At 46.1% G+C, this 21,516-nt stretch overlaps 2 protein-coding genes across 11 annotated transcripts in view; one reads left to right on the top strand and one right to left on the bottom strand.

Moving 5' to 3' along the window:
- The window catches only part of MYO9A (myosin IXA), a 189,893-nt gene extending 176,521 nt beyond the window's left edge, over positions 1–13,372 (bottom strand). For 9 of the 10 annotated variants that reach the window (XM_052807706.1, XM_052807711.1, XM_052807708.1 and 6 more), the window contains exon 1: positions 12,372–12,391. The gene's annotated coding sequence lies outside the window, so the exon portion shown is untranslated. Of the gene's footprint in view, positions 1–12,371; positions 12,392–13,275 lie in introns of those variants that run through there. The other variant, XM_052807707.1, reaches the window with a different exon arrangement.
- Positions 13,373–13,643: 271 nt separating this feature from the next.
- On the top strand, positions 13,644–21,184 carry SENP8 (SUMO peptidase family member, NEDD8 specific). Its single transcript, XM_052808513.1, has 2 exons — positions 13,644–13,731; positions 18,764–21,184. The coding sequence occupies exon 2, from the start codon at positions 18,807–18,809 to the stop codon at positions 19,443–19,445; it is 639 nt and encodes a 212-aa protein (XP_052664473.1). The 5' UTR covers positions 13,644–13,731; positions 18,764–18,806; the 3' UTR covers positions 19,446–21,184.
- Positions 21,185–21,516: the final 332 nt, after the last annotated feature.

Raw genomic sequence — 21,516 nt, 5'->3', positions numbered from 1 at the left:
CCCTCCAAAACTCCAGGGATTGCACAATAGAGATGCAGAATAGGAGGTGATATGAAAACCATAACAGCTCTGTGCTGTGGACTCTCACACGTGTGAAATAACCAAGAAGTGGACAAAGGAAAGAAATGTGTACGTGATGTGGCAGCAAAAGAGGAACGAGAGTGATACGGTATTTAAAACGTCACTGTCTAAATAAAAATTGAGGGCGCTAAATCCAATAGAGACGGGGGAAAAAAAAAAAGAAAAAAAAAAAAAGGTAGAACTCCCTTCTTGGGCACTTCTCTCAGCTGGTGGAACAGCTTCCCTCTGATCAGGGGAAAGGCAATCTCACCCTGCCCCAACCTGCCAGGACGTTGCAGCAAAAATAATTATTTTTATGCGACCGCATTGCTCTTCTCTTACATCCTAATACATCCTTACTGAATTAACTTTGCATTTTTTATCTGTACCTCTAAGGCTCTTCCTCGTGTATAACTTAAGATCACTATCAAGAGGTTGACGACTCTGCCAGCTCAGGATGCCAATCTCCATTTCCAACCCATTAAGAAAAAAAAAAAAAACCAAAACCACCACTTTCATGATTTTCCAAGACTCTCCCATCACACATTTGAAAGAGGCAGGTTCTAAATATTTATACATCCTTTTCATATTCTCTCAAGCTTTTCTCTCCCTTACATGACACCTACAAAACAAATATCCCACAGCCAAGGCTATAGGTGTGCCAAGACCCCTGTAGTTTTTTGTCGCCCTCCTTGGTTGACCCTATGGATCCAGCTCAAACGATGAAGATGTTTGCAACTTCTGCAAGAGACCCAAGGCTGTAACTAGGGCACACAGGCAATACAATAAACAATTAGAATAAGCCTAAAAATAATATATAATACTGTAAACCATTTATAAAATAGTATTAGAAACCTACAAAACATTGACAATGCATTTCAGTTGAAAAAAAAAATTCCTGAAAACAAGAGTAGAGCTCACAACGAGGAGGTTCTTGCATCAAGTCACTGGTGACATATCCTGCAGATCGATGTCTTCTCCTAGGTCCAGCTGTGTCTTTCCCTGCTGAGGGTACCATCCTAAACTCCTCCTGGTGAAACTGCTCACACTCCTTGCTCTGAATAAATAAGTTTATGAAAAAAAATTACTCTTTCAAAGGTTTAAAGCTAACTTGATTTAAGCAAAAATGAGGGAGAAGCATTTATGTTGTTAGTTTTACCAGGAGAACGAAGGAGAGGGGGACAGGAATCTCTGCTGGCATCACAGCCCTGAGCAAAGCGCACCTCTACCTATACCATCAGGAAAAATAAAACTAAAAATTCCCTTCCTAGCCTAAGAATTTCCTAACTGACACACTAAAACCCTACATATCAGCTCTACAAAAGAAACTAAAAAGTGAAAAAACTGTTCTGCTGATTGTACCATTGATCTCAAAGGGCCTTTTCCAACCCATCCGCAGCTGGGCAAGACCCTCTGGACAAGCACATGTCTTGCTCAAAGCAGCAAGGAGAAACCCTTCTCACCCTCAGGATGAATTAATTGAGTTTACCATGAATTTCCTTGAGATTTGGGCACATCTCACCATCTTCGGTGCAACGAGAGATCCCAGGACCAGAAAAACAGCCTTCAAGGAAGGTCCTGGTTCAGCTCTGGTTTGAAAGCATGGGCTGCTCTTTTGATGCCCTGCCAGAAGTGGCCTCCAGTGAGGAAGCCCGGGATGAGTCATGCCACCAGCAGAAGGAATTTGCCAATCTGGATTGAAAAGCACAAACGAAACTTGGGATTTTTCTCCCTGCTCTGCCATCTCCATTTCTGCACAGCAATTCTCAGTAATTGCATGCTGCCAGGCAGGTGGTCCAGCAAAGGAGAAGCAAAAATACACAGCAGAAACAGGGAGGGTCTACCAACCAACGTTTTTTTCCTAAAAGGAAAAAAACGGAGACAAGGGGGTGTTAAGAGACTGAAAGGATCATCTAGTAAGAGTACCATAAAAGCTTTTTTTTTTTTTTTTTTAACTGATTTGCATGAATGCCAGTTGGCATAGGGGTTTATTGCTTTCCACACCTGCGGAGCTATGAGCCAAGAGCTTGTACTGCTTCTGCATGATCTCTTTAAATACTGTGTCCTCTAATCTGAGTTAGCTCATACATAAATCCATTAAAAAAAAAAAAACACAAACAAAAAAACCCCCAACTTTTAAACACATAAGACAGCCTCAAGAAAAAGAAGTTTAGCCCCAGTCTGCTCTCCACCTAGGGACAAAACATGTTCAGAATTGATCTATTTTACATTTATGTAAGATGCAGGGGGCAAAGTAGTCTTTTTCTGAAAATATAAGATCTTGAGTATTAAAGACTTAAAATTATCACACAATCCCTTTATCACAGAAGATCCATTTTAGTCAATGGTTGGGTGTATAGCATTTCTTTGCTTCATTCGCTATCACATCCTACTGCTATTCAAAAACATATTAAAGAGGAAAACCAGTAGTAATAGGTCCTCTGTCTTTTCAGTTCAATTTGGCAATTCTGGTAATAAAACTACTAAATCAACATATTCTTTACTTAAATCGAACTGAAACTGCAAAACATCTGCTGTAGCTGCTGACCTTGCTCCACACCAGAGCATTTGAAATCTCACTCCATGCCTCTTCATTGGTTTTGTTTTTTGTTTTTTTTAATCTATCCAGCCCAACCACTAATTTAAAGGAAACTGTGCTGGATGCTCTAATTGACCCCGTTCTCTTCCTTCCCCAGTTTGTCTCTATAATTAGCCCTTTCCAGCTCAGCCTAGCAAAGGGAATCAGAAACAAGACCTTTCTGAGCCACACCCTGCAGACCACAGCAACTGCCTTGTATTGTTTTTGCCTCAAAATCAACATATGCTGCAGCATTAACTGCTTCAGGACAAAAATAAAATTAAAAAAGAAAAAAAGCAAGAGCAAATGCATCTTCACCATTTTCAGGGATGTTACAGAGAATGACGGAGCTAACTCAAATGAAAATTTCACCTGCAACACTAATCCCTTGGGCATACTTTGTAACATGAGCAAAATACTTGTTTTCCTCAAAATAATACACAGTTGCACAGCTGTCCACACTAAATTCACCTACCTAGGACTTGCACTGCTGTGTATCTCAGCACACACATGAAACGCAGAGAATAACTCAGTTCTGCACTAAGGCACCAGAAGGACCCACATCTTGTTTCTTGAGAAATTAGAAGGCATGTAGAGAATGAGGAAAGGAAAAGTATTAAAAAAAAAAAAATAGTCTTATCAGCAAACAAATGCCACCAACGAAAATTTACTTCCTTACTTGCCTCTACAACATATAACTATTCCTACCAGGTGACCAGACTTGTGGTTATTTTTAGGTACTCCAGGAAAAAAAGAAAAGAAAAGAAAACAAAACAAACAAGAAAAAAACACCCCAAAACAGCAACAAAATACCCAAAACAATTCCCAAAATCCCCCAAAACCAGTTTAGTCTGGATTTGCAGAGCTGCTAAGCACTGGAAGGTGCAGAACGAAGCAGCAGTACTCAGCGACGCCAGCAAAAACACATGGGGTGATCTCAAAGCCTGCAGGTCTAACCTGGCCTGACCCATGTCCTCCGTGCCAGCATGGCATCTTCTGTCTTGGTCTTCACATAAGGATGATACTACAGCATAATGCAATGATCCAAAACTAAACCAGACAAATTTTTTTGGTTAGTTTTGAGCTTTGTTTCCTTCCATTTCACTTCTCCCGCCTCTAAAGTTCCAAGACCACCGATCTCAAGAGGCTGTTTCCCAAAGAAGGTACCCACCAGGAGAAGCACCCCAAGGTCTACAAAGCACGATACTGGTGTGCACCAGGTCCCTAACTCACTGTTTTCTGCTCAACTTTCACACTTGACTTTGCAGCTTTACAATTATTTTGCACCCGACAAAGCTTTTCTGTTGCATAGAGCTTAGAAACCAAAACAGTTGCATTTTTGATGATTAATTAGCATTACCAGCTGAGGCTGAAGTTCTCGTCTTCAAATTCATCAGCAGCTGTTCACTAAATATTATCTTGGCAGCTCAGAGCTACAGCTCCCCAAAGCACAAAAATACACATACTTCCATAACTATCAGGAATTTCAACATTTATACATTTAGAAAATTAAACTGCAGCTAGCGGGAGTCTCACTAATAATGGCAGCATCTGAACCTGTAATGATCCTTCACCTAAGGAAAATTGTTCAAGTTTTTCGAATACTTGTCCCCTCCACCCCCTGAAGAGCATACCTGAAAGAAAAGTATGTAGATTAATGCTCCCGGAAAACCTAAACAGCAGAAATGAAAGCTGATCCAGTCCTACAAAAAAACCCCCACACCAAACATTTCTTGGTACAGAGGATAGTCCATGCTCAAGTAAAAATAACTTACAAAACAGAAAAACTGCACCTAAAACACTTTAAGTCCCTGTCTGCAGGTTTTAATTTCAATTTTTTTTTTTCTTGAAAGAAGATATTTTCTCTCAAGGATTTCATATTTACTAAAAATAAACGCAACCCAAGAGAGAAGATTGCAATCTCCCCACCACACAGCTTGAAGCACGAATATCAGACACTGAGCTACTTTTAGACTGTTTTTAAATGAGTTTTGCATGTAATTGAAAATGGTTCGTATTTAGCACTGGAGATCTCGCGCTGGGGCCATTCATTAGACTACAACAACTGCATAAAACTTCTCATTCAGCTTTTACTTCTCAAGTTTCACATATTCCTGGACAAAACAAAAATGAAAGCAGCATTCAAGTAGGACAGCTGCACCGCAGTGAAGTAAACCAGAGGAGGAAACCCTAATGTTGCTAAAAACCCAGCCAGCGAACACTGAGGGCGAGATTCACACCTTCTTTCGACAAGAACAAAATACAGGAAAATATTCAAGCAGAGGTTTTTTTTTTTTCTCCCTTGCTTCAGTTCTTAATTCTTTCCAGCAAAGACTTTTAGGTGAGAGAATGAATTCTCAATACCGCAGACATGGACTTTGGTGCTCACTTTTCTTCTCTATTTCATTATCCTTACCCCATTTGCTGGAGGTACTTTATTTTTTTTTAAAACATTTTTTTTTTCTCCTCATATTTATTGTATTGCTCACCGCAGATGAAGAGCAACAGCTCTAGAGAGGTATTTAAATTACATAAATGGAGGAAGGGGAATGGAAACAGAACATATAGTACAGCTGGACTCAGAAACAATACATTTGAAGGCAGGCCTGCAGCTCCCCTCCTGTAATTAAAAAGGGATTTGAGCCTGAAACGACACACATAAGTCCATGTCTTTTACACAGAGTGGTGGCAAACATGGTAGGGCAAGCGATGGGCAACTGCTGCTAAGTCATCTTTCTTGGCAATTTATTTCTTAGAGGTACCATTTCAGCCTTAGAAGAAGAAATATTACTGCTAATATTAATGTTAATAAATTCCTTAATCAAATCACTGCACATTGCCGTGAAATCAGAGATGTACTTGGAGAAGTGCAACTACACTTTGAAACAGGTCCTGTGCTTTGACAAGTCAAGATGTGTTTGGCAATCACTAGAGTTGAACAAGGTTACATGGTGAGCAGAAAAAGGATTTTTTTTGTTTATAAAATCATACCTGCAGACTCCTCAGTCACTTTTGGTTAGTTCATTCTGTTCATAGTTGAGGAACACTCTTTAAGATTCCTCGTTATCTGCTGCAGGCACCTCAAAACTGACCTCTGCTCTGCATTGTCCTCCTATCTTCTCGCTTACCTTCCAGGCACAGTGAAGCGCCTCCGGATAAGATTATCTGAGGCGATGGCCACCGTGAACGAGCCTGCTCTTCTGACATGAAAAGCAAGCGCCTGCCTGTGCAGATTATATATGTGATAGTCTTGCCATGAAGGATGAAACATGTAGCGCGTGCCCTTGTTGCTCTCCGAGACATTTTGCCTTACTTTGCAAATGAGGTGGCCCAAATCCAGACCGAGTTACCTGTCCACTGCATCTCTCTTCAACAAGCCCTTCCCGCTGCAGGGCTGTATCTTTAATTTCTGATGAAAAGAAGCAGCAGCGACTCTGCTTTTAAACAACGTCTGTCCAAGTCCCTTCTTCAAGGAGTTGTTCAGCCGTCCTTACCACCACCAGCAGCAACAAAACCCACATAATTATCCCGCATTTACTGAGCAGTTGGTGAATTAAGGAGCAGGGACCAGCTCTCCTGCACTTATATTTCTCAAAACCCCCAGAAGGGTTATTTGCCAACACAACCTCCCTCCCTCTTCCAAAAACCAATCATTCTGAAATCTTAAAAAGTTGGTTGACATTATTTCAATCAAGTGCTAAGTTTCTAATCATCTACTGCATTCAATTATTTATTTTTTGCCTAATGGGACAACATTCCTTAACAATTAAATCATTTACTAATTCCTCCCAGGTGAGGTTGTCCTATGCACCCAACAAGCATAAACCAACCTAACAGTTCTTAGACAAGTACTGTAAAAGTAAAAATGTCAATGTTTTTGAGAATTTTATTTTGGTCTGCATATTTATGTAAAGTATGAAAAGACAGTAGACTTACGGAAGTCTTCTAAAGTAAATATTTTTGGTTAATTTGTTTTAAGTTCATCCCTCAAAACCAACCATGTAGATGCCGAATACAATAAAAGAATTCTTGGCTGTCTATCAAAAACATTTGTAGTCTGGGTTGGTCTTAAAGATCAGGTTTTTCAAAGATACATTTATATGGATTAGACACTCCACTTCCATTAATGCCCAACCATGATATACCATATCCAGGATCATATACCTTCTTAACTGTCATGCTTTACAAGTAATAGAAGATAGCCATAAGAATTTTGATCAAAAAACAGCACAGAGGCTGTCAGATTACCAGTGTTTGACGAATAAAAGCAGAGACCCTAAACAGGCATCCAAAGGAGTAACTCTATGATTCAAGGTCATTTGGGGGTATATCGGAAGTGATTCAAGGTGGAGAGATCAGCAAATAAGACTCAAAAATTATATTGAAACCCACATATTTTTGCTATTTCTACATTAGCAAAGGTGATAACTGAAGTAGCAGCAGGAGAAAAATCAGTATTTACATACCCAGTATGCTCAGTTAAATCCTAAACAAATAGTTAACTATCGAAAAGTAAAAGTATTGAACAGCAGCCCATTCCACACCAAATGCAGTATTTCCATGCATTACAATTTGTGTATTTTAAAACATATTTTTCCTTTGCTACTACACACGGTATCCAAGTGGGACACACACTGCTCTACTCTCCATTGGTCCTAACAGGTATTTGCAGTAACTCCCACAAGTCATAGGATGGAAACCAAGGTGGTTTCTCTAACAGAAGCTGATCACCCAGTCTGAACCACTGAAAACACCAGGGTTGAAAAGGGCCTGATCCAGCCCTCCCCTCGAGGGGGATCAACCCACACCTACAGCCAGGCTATTCCTGGGGGACCTCGACACCAACATGGATTTCATAAACCTTCTCTGGGACCTGGAAGAGACATTTTAAATGTACACCAGCACCCAACAGAGAGCTACACCCACATCTTGCTTTAAGTCAGGCACGTAGCTACAAAAAAAGAAATATAACTCAGTAGTTGTGTAAGACGAGAGCTTGGATGGGATGAGAGCTTGGATGAGATGCAGCTGGCTGAGCCTCCCCACGTGCTTAACTCACATCGACAGAGAGAGGATGCAACTAAGGGGACCCTATCAATATTCCTGGGGGAGGATGGAGAGCTGCATCTCAAAGGGTCCAAGCGCACTCCAGCTTGTGTCTGGGTGCCTTGTGTAGAGAGAGCACAAGTGTCTATACCCAAACTTGGACATATTGTATTTCTACCCATACAAGAAAGAGCAGGATAATTTGCTGCCTCACCAGCTCACATAGCTCCTATCCTTTTTCTCTTCCACAACAGCATCATGTGCTAAGACTACGAATTTCTCAAGGCAAGCAAAATAAAGCTTCATCCCTCTTTCCAGCTGTTGGGCATCAAGGTCAGTTTGTACACAGGGATGTGCTTGAGCTGGGGTGAGAAACGGACCCAGCCTCACCACCATCCTACCCCCGAGCACCCCCAGTACACCACAGGCTTTCCACTCTTAAGACTCATCTCCCTTGACAGACAATGGGCTTGGCAGAAGACCTAGCTCCATCTCTTCATGAGGCTCTTAGCAAAGCCCTAAAGAGGGCTGACAAGAAACACCAGCAAAGCCCAAAACAGTGACCCATGGCTTCGTTTCACAGAAATGAAACACCACACCTCGGGCACGGTGTGAACAGCCAAAGGCATAGGAGAACTCTATGCAAGAAAGAGGTGCCTCATCCCCCTCCAAAGGGATGCCTATCCATGCCTAAAGGAAACCACAATGCAAGATTTCAATGGCAGAAAGGAATCAGGGGACTAACAATAATCCTTAAATCAACAGGTATTTATTTATTTATTTCATTTCACTTAGAAAACAGCGCGTGACCATTTCACCTCCAAGGAGTTTCCACTGAAACGGTGCAGAGCCAGCCACTTGCCAGCTTCAGGCTGATTATCAGTAAATCAACCCGGGCGAGGACCATCCCTGTTCCCCTCCCAAGATTAACTTCAGCCAGGTCAGATGCGCTTTCAACTGAAGCCTGCTACTAGATCACCTTAATGAAATCATGGAAATGCAGCATAAAGTGGCAGTTTAACACGCTTGCAAGTGGAAGGCTGTGCTCCATGAACGAGGACTGCCATGGATCACATATATTCTTGTTTCCCTTGGACACTTTCCACCCAATGCAACTCAAACCGCTCCCCTTCCCTTCTCTTCTTGCAACCTGCAAGCCACATGAGACATCTAAAGCCACAAGGAACCCAGTCTGACCTCACAGCCAACCCTGCTGGGAGAAGGGTCTTGGACCAAGTGACCTCCCAAGGTCCCTTCTGACCTAAGCAATCCTACGGTCCTCCATTGGAGGAAAGCGATGGAAAGGAAAAAAAAAAAAACAAAACCAAACCCTAGAAGCAGCAATACACAACTGCATAGCATTAAAATCATGGGGGTTTTGTTAAAAATAAAAAGCATCTGTGGAAAAGACACACAGCTCTCACTTCTCATATAAGACTTTTCCATAGGTACCTGTTACAGGATTCCTCCCCACAGAAAAAAAAAAAAGCTACCACGATGACTAGCAGAGCCATAACTCCTGAAAATATTTTAAAAACAGATACAAAAATGAGTTCAACTCTAGAAATCACTGTTCAATACGCTTCCCTTCTGAATTTTTATATTTTTGAGGTCATATGGTCTATTGAATTTGGTTTTAAATGTTTAATTCCAAGATACGTAAGTTAAGACATCGACGCAATCACAGGAGTGAGACGTACATCACACCATGGTGTTCAACCCGCCAAACACAGTAGCAAGATTTTAATATTAAAAGAGTCACATAGAGAAAACAAAGACTATTCCATTTCCCTTTTTTCCTGTTATTACCCATTATCTGGCACAAGTTTCACATTTTTGGTTTATATAGTCTCAACTCTGAACACCTGTGCCTTCACATACATACCCAAAGCCTATGGAAAAATTTGGCCTGTGTAAAAGAAAAATAAAGGACCATAAAAATAATCTCAATGCTGATGATCTGTAGACATCCCGTCAGCAGCATTTCATCCTTACAACTCCATAAGAAACCCACTCCTAAGCTTTGTGATAATCCCAGCCATCTAACCTGAAAACACGGCGTAATATTTTTGCAGCAGGAAGCCCAAACAATTAACGAGCTTCCTCTCAGAGCAGGGAACTACCCAGACACAACCAAACTCTCTGATGATACTGCTTTTGTCCAAAGGAATGCTAGAGAAAAAGTCTCGAATTTGCAAACTTCAGCTGCGATCCTTTAAATATTTATGCTCATGTTTACTTTTTAGAGAAGAGAGAAATCCCATTCACTCAAGAGGAAGTTAAGCAAATGTAGGCACATAGGAGCCAAGCCTGAGAAAATAAGATGCTCTTTTTAACCTCAACACAAAAAAACCCCGTCTTCTAAAGCTGAAACCTGCACCCAGCCCATCTTGGGGAGCCAGACTCTGGGACTAGGCTGGGAGCTTCATCAACTACATAACGAACGCTCCTTCAACCTCAGGGCAACACGACAGCAGAACTACCCGTCTAAAACCAATGACGTTCCTTCCCACAGACGGCAGCTCTTCTCAGGCACTCGGTCTGCCTTCATACTTCTTGAGTATTTCGCGAGCAAGTGGGACCGCAATCCCATTTATTTATAAACCAACGGGACACAGGAATTTCTGAAATGAAATCAAGTTTGACCAGCTAAGACGCTTCAAGAGGCTCAGCAACCTTGTTTTCTTCCTAATAAATGTATTTTTAAAGGAATTACATTCAAAAGCTGCACGGTTTGGAGCAAGAACTAGAGTTTGGCAGAAAATGCCCACGCTACGCCCAGCAAAAACAACCACCCCAAATGGCCTTAGAAACTCTCGGATCACACTTCCTCACAGTTTTGCTAGACTCGAGGTATTTAAGGCTTCAGGACTACATGGTGTGCTTGGTCCCAAGCGTGTGATGATGAGCCCCAGTCTTCCTCACCAGCTGCCTGGTGGTGCCAAGCTGCAAAACCAGCGGAGGGACCAGCACCGTCCCTGTGCTCCCAGTACTCCCCCTGTTGACTTGCAGGAGATGTGGAGGAGCAATCCGTTCTTCCATCCAGAGCTGGATACCATCCTTCCAGAAATCAAGCGGTGTACATGGGTGATTAGGATTTCTAGTACAGCCCTACCTCGAAACGAGCTAAATTAAGGTTGTGCAGGTAACCTCAGGTTTCACGTTTCCCGAGCGCCTGACCTCACATGCTTCACATTCTCAGAGGTTTTCTTGCAAATGTGATGAACACTCACTAAAATCACCATGAACATCCTAGATAAAAATAATTTAGGCATAAAACATTTAGATGGTTAGACTTTCCTAGCAAAGGATCCCAAAAGTTTGCTAGTCTGAGTTTTAGATGGCATATGTAAGTGCCGGTGTTTGTGAAAGATATTGCAACAGCAGATGTCACATCAGCCATTTGATACCTTTAAATCTTGAAATGCAGCTTCCCCACCCCAAAAAGAAAAAAAGGTAAAAACGTGAACTTTATAAATGGTAACCGGAGCTGCGGATGCACAAAAGAAAAAACTCTGAGGCATGTTCTGCAAAACTGAGCCTGCATTTTAATACTTCTATAAAAAATAAAGTGAATCGGGGAATTCAAATAAAGCTTTTTTCAGATTTTTCAGAGTCGCCACTGATGGACCATAGGCCTTTCAATAAAGATGAAACATCTTTAAAGCCATCCTGATTTATATACTGATTGCAATAAATAAATAAATATATATAAAGTTGCATCATCATTGGTAGCCCAGGAAACAAAAGCTTATTAGTCGTGCGCAGGGCTGCTGAATTACCTTCCCTGCTGTCAGCAGCCGGACCGACAGCTTCCAAAATGGTCTTGGGGATGAAAAATCATGGCAAGGAGTGAGAGCAAAGGCTGGGAGAGCCTTCGCAAGGGAAAAATGCAAAGAAAATCCTCTTAATCTAATTAAAAAACATTTTAAAAAAATAAGAAAAGTCACTGAAATGTATGAGTTTACTCAAAGACATAGGGGAAATCATGATTATCGTGTGACTCCAGGACGATGGGCTGAAGGGAAGATGCTCTTCAGCGATAACGCAGCCTCTCCGACCTCAGAGTTTGCGGGCACCCACGGTTAAGCTCAGCTCAGAAAGGTTGTGCTTAAGCATTCACAGCCCATCACCACCACATCCACGCACATCTTATCAGGAGAGACGAGAAGACGACGCTCCCCTGTCATTTCCTACCATTCCCCTGGGAAAAGAGTCGGGAAAACGCTCAAGCCGTCCAGAAACCCATTTCTCCAACTAATAATCTATTTACAAAGCAATTTATTAAAGCACTTTGTTATCAATTTAGCAAAACGCCGCACTGTTTTTTCTCCCTGTAGCAGCGCTCTCCTCCTTCCTTTACCGCTACGTGATTATTTTTTTATATTCCGATGGGCAGGGTAACGCGCGCTGCAGCGAAGGATGTGAAAGCCATGATTTCTGCTGAGCTCACGCTCCCGACTTTATTAATCTCAGCTTGATTTCAGGATATGAAAATGTAAATGGAGGAGGAGGAAGCTGATCTATAAGCAGAAGGGCGGCAAAACGGCCAGCTCTGAACTTATGGCAGGTCCTACCGCGAGTCACGTCAGATGATTTTGGGGGGTGGGGGGGGACAGAATATAAAGCAAAGGCCATTTCAGCTACATTTAGGAAAATTCCAGAAAGAAATATCGACTATTTTAACCTTTGGAGGAGCAGCGCTCCCGTAAAGGTCCGGCGTGCCAGGGAGCGAGCTGCCATGGAGTCAAACACTGCGTTAAAAACCAGAAATATCTCGTTGAGGCAGGGTGGGAATCGCTAACGCGGCTCTCGTGTAGCAGCGTAACGGGCTGCTCCTTTGCCAAAAACGACGACGGTGCCGACCGCGACCAGGTCCCCGGTCCCGTCGCAATGCCCGGCGTTGGGGCTGTCTTCCCACTCGGGGTGGGGGGGTTGTTGTGGGGATGCCGCCAGCCCACGGACCCACTGGTGCCACTGGAAACACGAAGGGAGATAAAAGCTTCCCCCCCACCCACCCCCACGGCTGGTTTTTTCACGTCTTGCGTGTCCAACCCACCCCAGGATGGGTGTAAACGGCAGCGTATTGGCACCGGGGGATTAAAAAACAGCAGCCCCGTTGCCACCCTCCGCGTTCCCACGCGTGGGGAAGCCCACGGGAAAGGGGGGGACGACCGCGAACAGGACCCGGCTGCCGAGGAGCCGTCCCGCACCTTGCGCCCGCCGTTTCCCCCGGGGGCCCGGTCACGCGTGGGGGCGAAGCTGGCGTGGGCCCAGCCATCTTAACCGGTTGCGAGACGGCGGGGCGTGGGGGGGAGACGGGACTCGCCCTCCTCCGCTGAACAAAGGCTCCGCGGCGGCACCGGGCGGGCGAGCGAGCGAGCGATCGTTGCTCCGCCGCGCCAGCGGGGCTTCCCCCCCCCCCCCCGCCTCACGCTGAAGCGGGACGGGACGCGGTGACCCCCGGCCCCCAGCGCCGGTACCGCGCCCGCCGCTCTCCCCTCACACACACCCCCATCCCTCACACACACAAACCCCTCACACACACCCGGAGGCCCCCGCCCCGCTGCCCCGCCGCCGCCGCCGCTCACCTGGCTGTCGGGGCGCGGCGCATCCCTCGCCCGCCGCCGCCGCCGCCGCTGAGGGGGGCTCCCGCCAGGCGCTGACTGAGGGGCGGTCGGGAGGACACAGGCGGCGGGGGGGGGGGAGGGAGGGAAAGGGGGGGGGGGGCCGGGGGAGGAACGGGCGCTCGCGCTCCCGCCGCCGCCGCCCGGGCGCTGCCCGACTGCCCACCCGCCCGCGCGCGCCTCTCCCGCGCGCACCCGCCGCCGCCGGGAAGGGAGGGGAGGTGGCAGGCAGGCAGGCGCGCGCCACGCCCCGCCCCGCCGATCGCCCCGCCCCGCCGATCGCCCCGCCCCTCAGGTCTCTCCCCCCCCCCCCGCGCGGCCGCCGGGTCGTTACGACGCGGCGCTGCCAGCTTTACGGCAGCACGCAGCAACCGGCCGGTGCCGGCACCGCGGAGGGCAGAGCGGGCGATGCGGCGGCAGGTGAGCGGCGGCGACCCGGCCCGGCCCGGCGTTGCCACGGCAACCGCGGTGTCGCGTAGGCCCCCGGCCGTGGTTTGTCGGGCCCGGTGGGCCGTTGGGGGGGTCCGTACCGGCCTCCACCGGGTCCGGAGGCTTCTAACGGGAGTTTTGAGGAAGGGGGAAAAAATAGTTAAAATCGTTGAAGTTGGAGCCGCGGAGCCGGCACCGGGGGGGTCGAGCCGGGGCTGCCCGGGCACCAGCTCGGCCTGGGTGGGCTCGCAGGGAGCGGTGCGACCGGCCGCCCCCCGCCCCGGCCTTCACCCCGACCCCGCTCCCGGTCCCGGCCCGGGCCCCGCCAGCCCGGGCAAACCCTCTCCTCTCCCCTGAATTCTCATTTATTTCCGTAGAAGCAGCAGCGGGACGAACGAGCTCTTCCCGGGGGCTGCTCCCGTGCTCGGATCCCAAAGCCGGGGGTCCAGCACGTCGCTCCTCCGGCCGGGCACCGTGGGTCACGTCTCCGCAGAGCGATAACAACCCGAATCCGTTCCTCTGACCGTAATTCCTTCCCGTGACCGGATTCCCGCGACCTTTAGGTCTTTCGGGCAAACGATATTCTCTCCCAGCACTTCCCGCTGCTCTCTTGAACAAACTCTTTCGCAAAGCAGGTGAATGCCATCCGTCGACGCCGTTTTGACGAACCGAGCCGAGGGGTTTCCCGTTGTTACTTCTGGGGGAGTCTCAGTGGCATCTCTCCTCCTCAGGCGTTCAGGTCGCTGGTGTTTTTTCCTGTTAAACTTCATGCTTTGGCCAACCCCATCCTGGGGAGCAAAACGTATTCGATTTAGGAGCATTTGGTGTAGTTCCTCCGGCTTCTACTTTAGTGTCCCGTGAGGTGTTGTGAAACAAAGCAAGGTTCTGGAGTTTGGTTGCGTAGAGCGGCTGCATGTGTCTGGTTCGGGGAGTTTGTCAGGAACGGAAAGGTTTGGGCATTGTGCGTACAGAGATTATGAATGTTTTCATTCAGGGCCTATTGAACCCACAAAGGCTCTGTTCTCATATCATACAGGAATTATAATCTATAGGCTACAAAGAGATTGTTTAACAAAAGAGTGGATGAGTACACTCCTTTTCTGGCTTAGTTGTTTAATTTTGCTTGAGTTTCTTCTCTGGCTGTTAGGAGACAGGTAAGTACAGGCCAGCTCGTGGTGATAAATAGAAATCGATGTTCCTTGTCTGATCTTACTACCATTAACAACAACCACTATTAAGAGCACTGACACAGTGTCTAAAAACTATACTTCAGGTAAAAGGGAATGGTCTGGGGGTTGAATCGTGGGGCCTTTTACTCTTGATCGTTCCAAAGACCTCAGCCAAGCTGCTGAAAATCTCTGTCCCTCTTGCTCTTTCCTGGTAAAGTCTGAATAATTTGCCTTTCAGGTGGCTTTTTGTATTTATCCCCATATTCTTTAAATTTGGTACAGGAGTTTAGTGACGTGGCACCTTGAAATATTCACTCTGGATGTTCTTAGCACCTTTAATTTGTTGAAATAGACTTTAGGAATCTGATTCATCCTTAATTTAAGCTCTCTTTCCTCCATCGCTGCCTATTTACACTCAATTACTAGGGAGTTTCGTTCCCTGGCTCTCAAGTGCTGCCTTCAGAGCGCAAGGCAACAATTACATGTAGAAGGTAGTCGTCTTTAATGTTGTGAAAATAATAGGTTTGGGGTTTTTTGTCAAGTATTACAAAACGCAGGCTTTGCCTTGCATCCTGGACACGAAGGAGTCCCATCAGTTTCTGGATCAAACTTGCGCTAACAATGGCAGCTTATTTGTTAAATTGTTATAACTTACAGATGAAAGAAACTTGACTTCTTGCCACATTGATGCAAGACGGCACCATTTTCAAATCTATAAACAAAATGGGTGGTTTCATCTTGGCTGGCTTGACGACATTTTTATTGAAGTGCTCTTTTTTCTCTCCCCGCTGTCCTCATCTTAGTGCTCGAAACGGGGCAGATGAATATCCCTCCGAGAAGCTGAGGATTACAGAGAGTTTACACAAATTCCAACTACTAATATGCAAATAAAATGAATGAGCAAGACTCTTGTTGGCAACCTACGACAAATGTTCCAGGCCTGCGTCAGTATTTATTCCTATCTTTATGAAAACTTCTGAACAGAGTGTGCCTGAGCCTTCAGGAAGCAAATCCTGGCTGTGTCTGAGCAGAGCTGCTTGCGATCTGCGACTGCATTTCAACACCCCTTAACGTCAAAGGTGCTCAGATCCATACCCCGGCTTCTCTGCGGATTCATCTTTAGCTTTAATGGGGAGGTTCTCCCAAACGAAACCATCTCTCTGATGGCTTTTCACAGCTCCACTACGCTTTTTCGGTCCTCGCCGCTTACCTTAAGTGGCTCTGAAAGGCGTCCGAGCCTACAAAGGGTTTTCCTTTAAGCTGTGCGCTGCACACAGTGAGTCATCCTTGCAGAACTCACAAGGAGTTTCACAAATACCAGATGGCAATAATATTAAAAGTAGTAGCTAGTGGCAATTAAGCATTTGCTATAACCGTTCTCCCTTCCTGACTGTAGGAAGCTGCCAAATGTCTTTTTTTTTTTTTTTTTCTTCCCCTTGACTGAAAAAAAACCCAAACGATGTTTCTGCAGAGTGGAAAATTAACAGAATACAGGACGCATGCTTCCTTCCCTAGCCCATAATCCCATTTGGACTTGAGTGGAAAGCTATTTGCTGTATTTTGTACATCTGTAGGAGAAGATGAAGCAGAAAAACACGCAGTAAAGGAAAATTTGGGGCATTGTATGGGCACATGCAAAAAGTGTTTCAGCAGTGACCCTGTTAAAACCACAAACTGGTCACTTCTAGGCTCGCAGGATGTCTGGCTCTTTAAACAAGACTATATTCAGGCATGCTATGGAGTTGCTGGGACTTTTAGTTTGGATTTTTTGTTTTGTTCTTATACTGCAGGCTGTTGCAAAGGATTTGCTCCACAAACTTGGAAATAGTTTGAGTTCATTAACGTAGGAAGCGTGTCCAAATACCATTGTGTTTGGCTCAGTATAAATAACAGTGACTGCTCCCCTTCCTTTTCAGTGACTCTTGCTGCTTGGCATCTCTTGGATCTATCAGCGATACATAAATAGTTATTAGCTTTTTCAAGCCCCAGGTACACAACCTCAGCCCTTCCTTCCGACGTATTACACATGCAGCATGCTTCATCCATTCTGTTACTTAGAAGTCACATGCGATGTGACCTTGCCAAGATTTTTTAGAGATAAATCTCTCTTAATTTATGCATGCCTGGCCAGGAAGGACTTTTTCATGATTCACATTGCAATAAGAAGCACAAATCTACTTTTTCCTAACATGTAAACAACACAATTACTTTTTTTTTAATATTTCCCCCTATCATAATGGAGAATTTGTGTCTTTCTTATAGTGAATCATATTAAAATGATCTTATCGGTATTAGTTTTCACACAGTGCTTTAAGAAATCCTGAGATGTTTTCATGCTGCGTTTGGCACAGATGAGGAGAGGGTGAGGCCAGACCAGCTCCACGTCACCACTGTCCCCAGCTGTGGCATTTCTAGCCCTGTCCTGGCAAGGAGAGAAGCGTCGGGGGCTGATGGTGCATTGCAGCAGCAGAGGAGCCCGGGCCGGGGGATGCGAGAGCAAGGGGAAAACCAGGGCGGATATAGGGGGTTTAAATCAACAGTTTCTCTTCTGAAGATCTCCTCCTAAACCCTAGTGTGGTGCCAGCGAGTATTTCTTGTTGTTTACTGAGTAGCACCTCCTAGTGTGCTGTGCAACTTCTTTCTTAAAACACACTTTAATCCCCCTGGGACGCGAAGGCAGCAAATGCAGCAGCTTCTGAAAAGGAATTATACAACCGGTAGAAAGATCAGAATTAGTGGATACGTGGATAACCTGATAAACGGAAAGGAGTCAGGAGAAGTCTTGCCTGGAAGACCTGTTGAAGTCCTCAAACACATGGGTGGGGAGAACAAGGTGCTACAGTCTACTTGAATTTCCAGGTGCCTTTTTAAGGATAAGCAGCCTCTATTTGTGGAAAGCAGGCACAGATTAAGAGGGAAGAATGTAGCCTGGACAAATAACAGAGTAAAAGATTGGAAGAGTAGGTCAGCATGACCGGGCACTTCTGTTCACAGGTGGACATCACCAGCGGAATCCTGCAGGGATCTTCACCCCTCAGCGTACCCACGAGTGCTTTCTCCTTTTGTGAGCAAAATTTTGGCTGGTTAAAACCTGAGCTAAAAAACGATAGGTATTTTGCAGACCATCCAGCTTCGGTGGTACTTGAGTTATTGAAATCTCTACTGGCTAGGTAGACAGTTGTCCTAAAGATTCCCATGGTAGGGAACTGGTTTGTTTGTGATCTTGTTTTTCTTTGTTTCTCCTTACTCATCGCCGCCTTGCCTCCTGTGCTAGTGGGCGAGCAGGTTTTCCTGGAACGGGTCATCTGTCTGGCACCGAGCTGTGGCACGATCTGCTAGGTGAAAGGGATCATATGCCTGTCAGACAGCCCCGAAAAGGCTTTTATTTAAGGAACACCAGTGATGCAAAGAATTACAGTGATTGTCACTGTGCAGATGAAACACTGAAATGCCAAAACACCAACCGACTTCTCCTAGATCATGTATGGTTTCTGTGCAAAGCACAGAACTGAAGGGATGCCTGCAGTTCCCGAGCAGGAACTGCCTGGAAATCACTTTGCTTTGAGGTTAAGATCATAATGATGAAACATTTATCTAATCGGAGCCACGCACTGCTCCTAGAGCAGCAGAAGAGCCCAGCTCAACCCGTCACAGGCTGCAGACAAGGAGCTGCGTGTCCTCCGTCTGCTCATCTGGCAGATGGTTCAAATGCTGGTCCTTCAAACAATAGCCTTCAGGGAACCCTGGGCTTTTGCTCACTGCTTGCTGAGAAGGAACTCGAGATGTTTGTTGCGCTGTATCTTGTCCCAGGTGTGATCTAATTCCTTAATACATTTTCCGTTCCTATGTTTCAGCTTTTGAAGTCTGCTGGAGTGCTGCAGCCCCGACCTGTGCAGGATGGACCCTGTTGTTCTCAGCTACATGGACAGTTTGCTGAGGCAGTCGGACGTTGCCTTGCTGGAGCCCCCAAACTGGCTTAACGATCACATCATCGGGTTTGCCTTCGAGTACTTCACCAACCACCAGTTCCAAGAATTTAGCGATCAGGTTTGTTTTATCAGCCCCGAAGTGGCTCAGTTCATTAAATGTGCCCTTAGTCAGGAAGAAATAGCCATATTCCTTCAACCACTGGACCTTCTCCACAAAGAGCTGGTGTTCTTGCCTATCAATGATAACTCCAACCAGGTCGCTGGGGGCACCCACTGGAGCTTACTGGTTTATTTCAGGGACAAAAAGTGCTTCGCCCATTACGATTCCCACAGTAAATGCAACTCTCTCCACGCCAAGCAAGTGGCGGGGAAGCTGGAGGCTTTCTTGGGCAAAAGAGGGGGCAAAGCAACCTTCATGGAGGAGAAGGCGCCTGCCCAGCAGAACAGCTATGACTGTGGGATGTACGTGATCTGCAACGCAGAGGCTCTGTGTCAGGGATACTTTAGGGGCCGGCCGGAGCCTTTGCTGCAGCTCCTCACCCCCTCCTACATCACACAGAAGAGATCGGAGTGGAAAGCTCTCATCACGAAACTGGCACAGAAGTGATTGAGCTGCAGCTCCGGCCCCCCCCCAAAAACTGCCTTCCCCATCTGTGAGGCAGCACCCCCAGTGCCTGAGGGAGATGCCCATGCGCAGGATTGTCCCAAAGAAGAAGAATGTAACCCCTCCAGCATGGCTACACCCCCCCAAACACCCTGTTCCCTCCTGGAAAAGCCTTAGTCCCCTCTGGACATTACTGGCCTTTGAACTTCTAACCAGAAAAGTCACTTTGCTTTCAAAGAAGTCCTCCTCTCCATGGTGAATTTTCACAGTGATTTGCGTGGCAAAATGGGTTGCTAAAGAGACTTCTCCACCTTTGCTCAGCAGGCAACACACCCTCATTAGGTGGCTTTAATTGGCTACAGGCATTGCCCTTCCAAGCCAGGTTTAGCAAATGCCCTTTAAAACCAAGCCTCCAAATGCTTTCTCATGGCTATTTCGAATTTGTGCCTCCAGCTAGTGGTATTTCAGCAGTCTAGGATTTAGCAGCAAGGATTTTTCACCCCTGAAAACCTGACACTGAGATGTCGATGTCAAAAGACAAGACTCCAAAAGAAATGCTACGATTAAAGAACGGGGTAAAAAGAAAATCTGTTTTCTTCAGATAGGTGCTCCTAGGCTGTACAGCGATAGCTTTTTTTCTTTTTTTCTGTCCCCCACCCCTGCTTGCTCTTATTACAAATTAAAACCTGACTCTGAACTGCTGGAAGATTAATAGGAAGCTGAGAAACCCAATCCTAGGAAAGGAAACTTAATTGAGATGAAAAGCGACACTCACTCTTTGAAGTATTTTTTTTTCATTACGATTTTAGGTCGTCTCCATTCGGGGAGGGTTTGTCAGCGCTCCCCAACCCTTGTTAGCGTTCACTGCACTCGGAGCATCCAAGGCTGTCGCTGCTTCCTCTAGCACAAAACCAGTTCTGTTACTTGAGATAAAAAAAAAACCACGAGGGAAAACAAAAGGACAGAGTTTGAGGTATAAAAGCCAAAGATAACTGCAGTCTCCTTGAAGCCCAAGAAGTCCTTAATACACTTCTAATCGAAACACCTTTCCTCCCATGCTGGATGATGGCTGGGATCTCAGAGCACATCTTCTCATTAAAAGACAGGCTCAGCACTGGGGAAAATAAAAATTAAAATGAGATGTCATTGCAGGGTAAGGAATAATCTCTAATCTCATGAGAAGCAAAGAGCAGGTTGCTCAGGTGGTGTCTAGCAGAGCAACCACGCTCCGGCACACCAACTGAATCAGGGAAATCCAGGTTAAATACAAGCCTCGAAAAAGAAAAGGAGGAAGGATTATTTTTAACCCGGAGCTCTTCACCCATCACATTGCCAGCCCAGCCCCACCGGCATGCGTACTAGCACGGCACCGAGGTGATGAACTGTAGGAAGGGCTTAAACTTCCCTTGTTGCTAAGAGAAAGGTAAGTAGCCACAGCCCAGGCTCTTTCAAAACACCCAAGCAAACACGTACAAGCAGCAGCGGGGCAAAACGAGGGTTGGGGTCGTTCCCCTCCTTCCTACGCCGCCCAGACAGGGGAGCAGCTAGCGGGCCAGGGCATCTCTTCAGCACCAGCCCTCCCTGGAAAACCCCTTCCCCTGCTCAGATGGAGCTGAAAACCCAAGAGATGGTTGAAACGGGATTGAGCCGCTCGCTGAAGGGGATTCACTTTGGACTCCGCGGGGCTTTGCCGGAGCAACGTCACTGCCACTCCCGGGTCCAGAATAAAATTCAAAACCAAACTGTGCGCTTGTCAGCATCATCCCATCTATTGTGTAGGTACCCGCTAACAAGCAGTGGCTCCTGCTGCCCCGCGGTTTCTTGTTGTGCAATGGTATCACGGCCACAATGGCTGCAATTCGTGGGCAGAGCCTCAGGTCTTGCAGCAGCTTCTCGGCCACTCTGCGCCCTGCAGCGGGTGAAACCGAGCAGAAATTGGCCTTAGAGAGCCAGTGAGCCTGTGGACAACTCTGCCATGCCTTCCATGATAGCGAGGCAGCCACACAAGCTGATTTAATCTCCTAATCCTATTTTTAGGGGTTGATTTGGGCTGGGGAGGAGCGCAGGTAGAGGG

The sequence above is a fragment of the Harpia harpyja genome, chromosome 14 (genome assembly GCF_026419915.1).
Source record: "Harpia harpyja isolate bHarHar1 chromosome 14, bHarHar1 primary haplotype, whole genome shotgun sequence".
NCBI classification, from domain to species: Eukaryota; Metazoa; Chordata; class Aves; order Accipitriformes; family Accipitridae; genus Harpia; species Harpia harpyja.
Note: the sequence above shows the minus strand (reverse complement) of the source record. Positions and strands in the feature narration are given on the sequence as shown.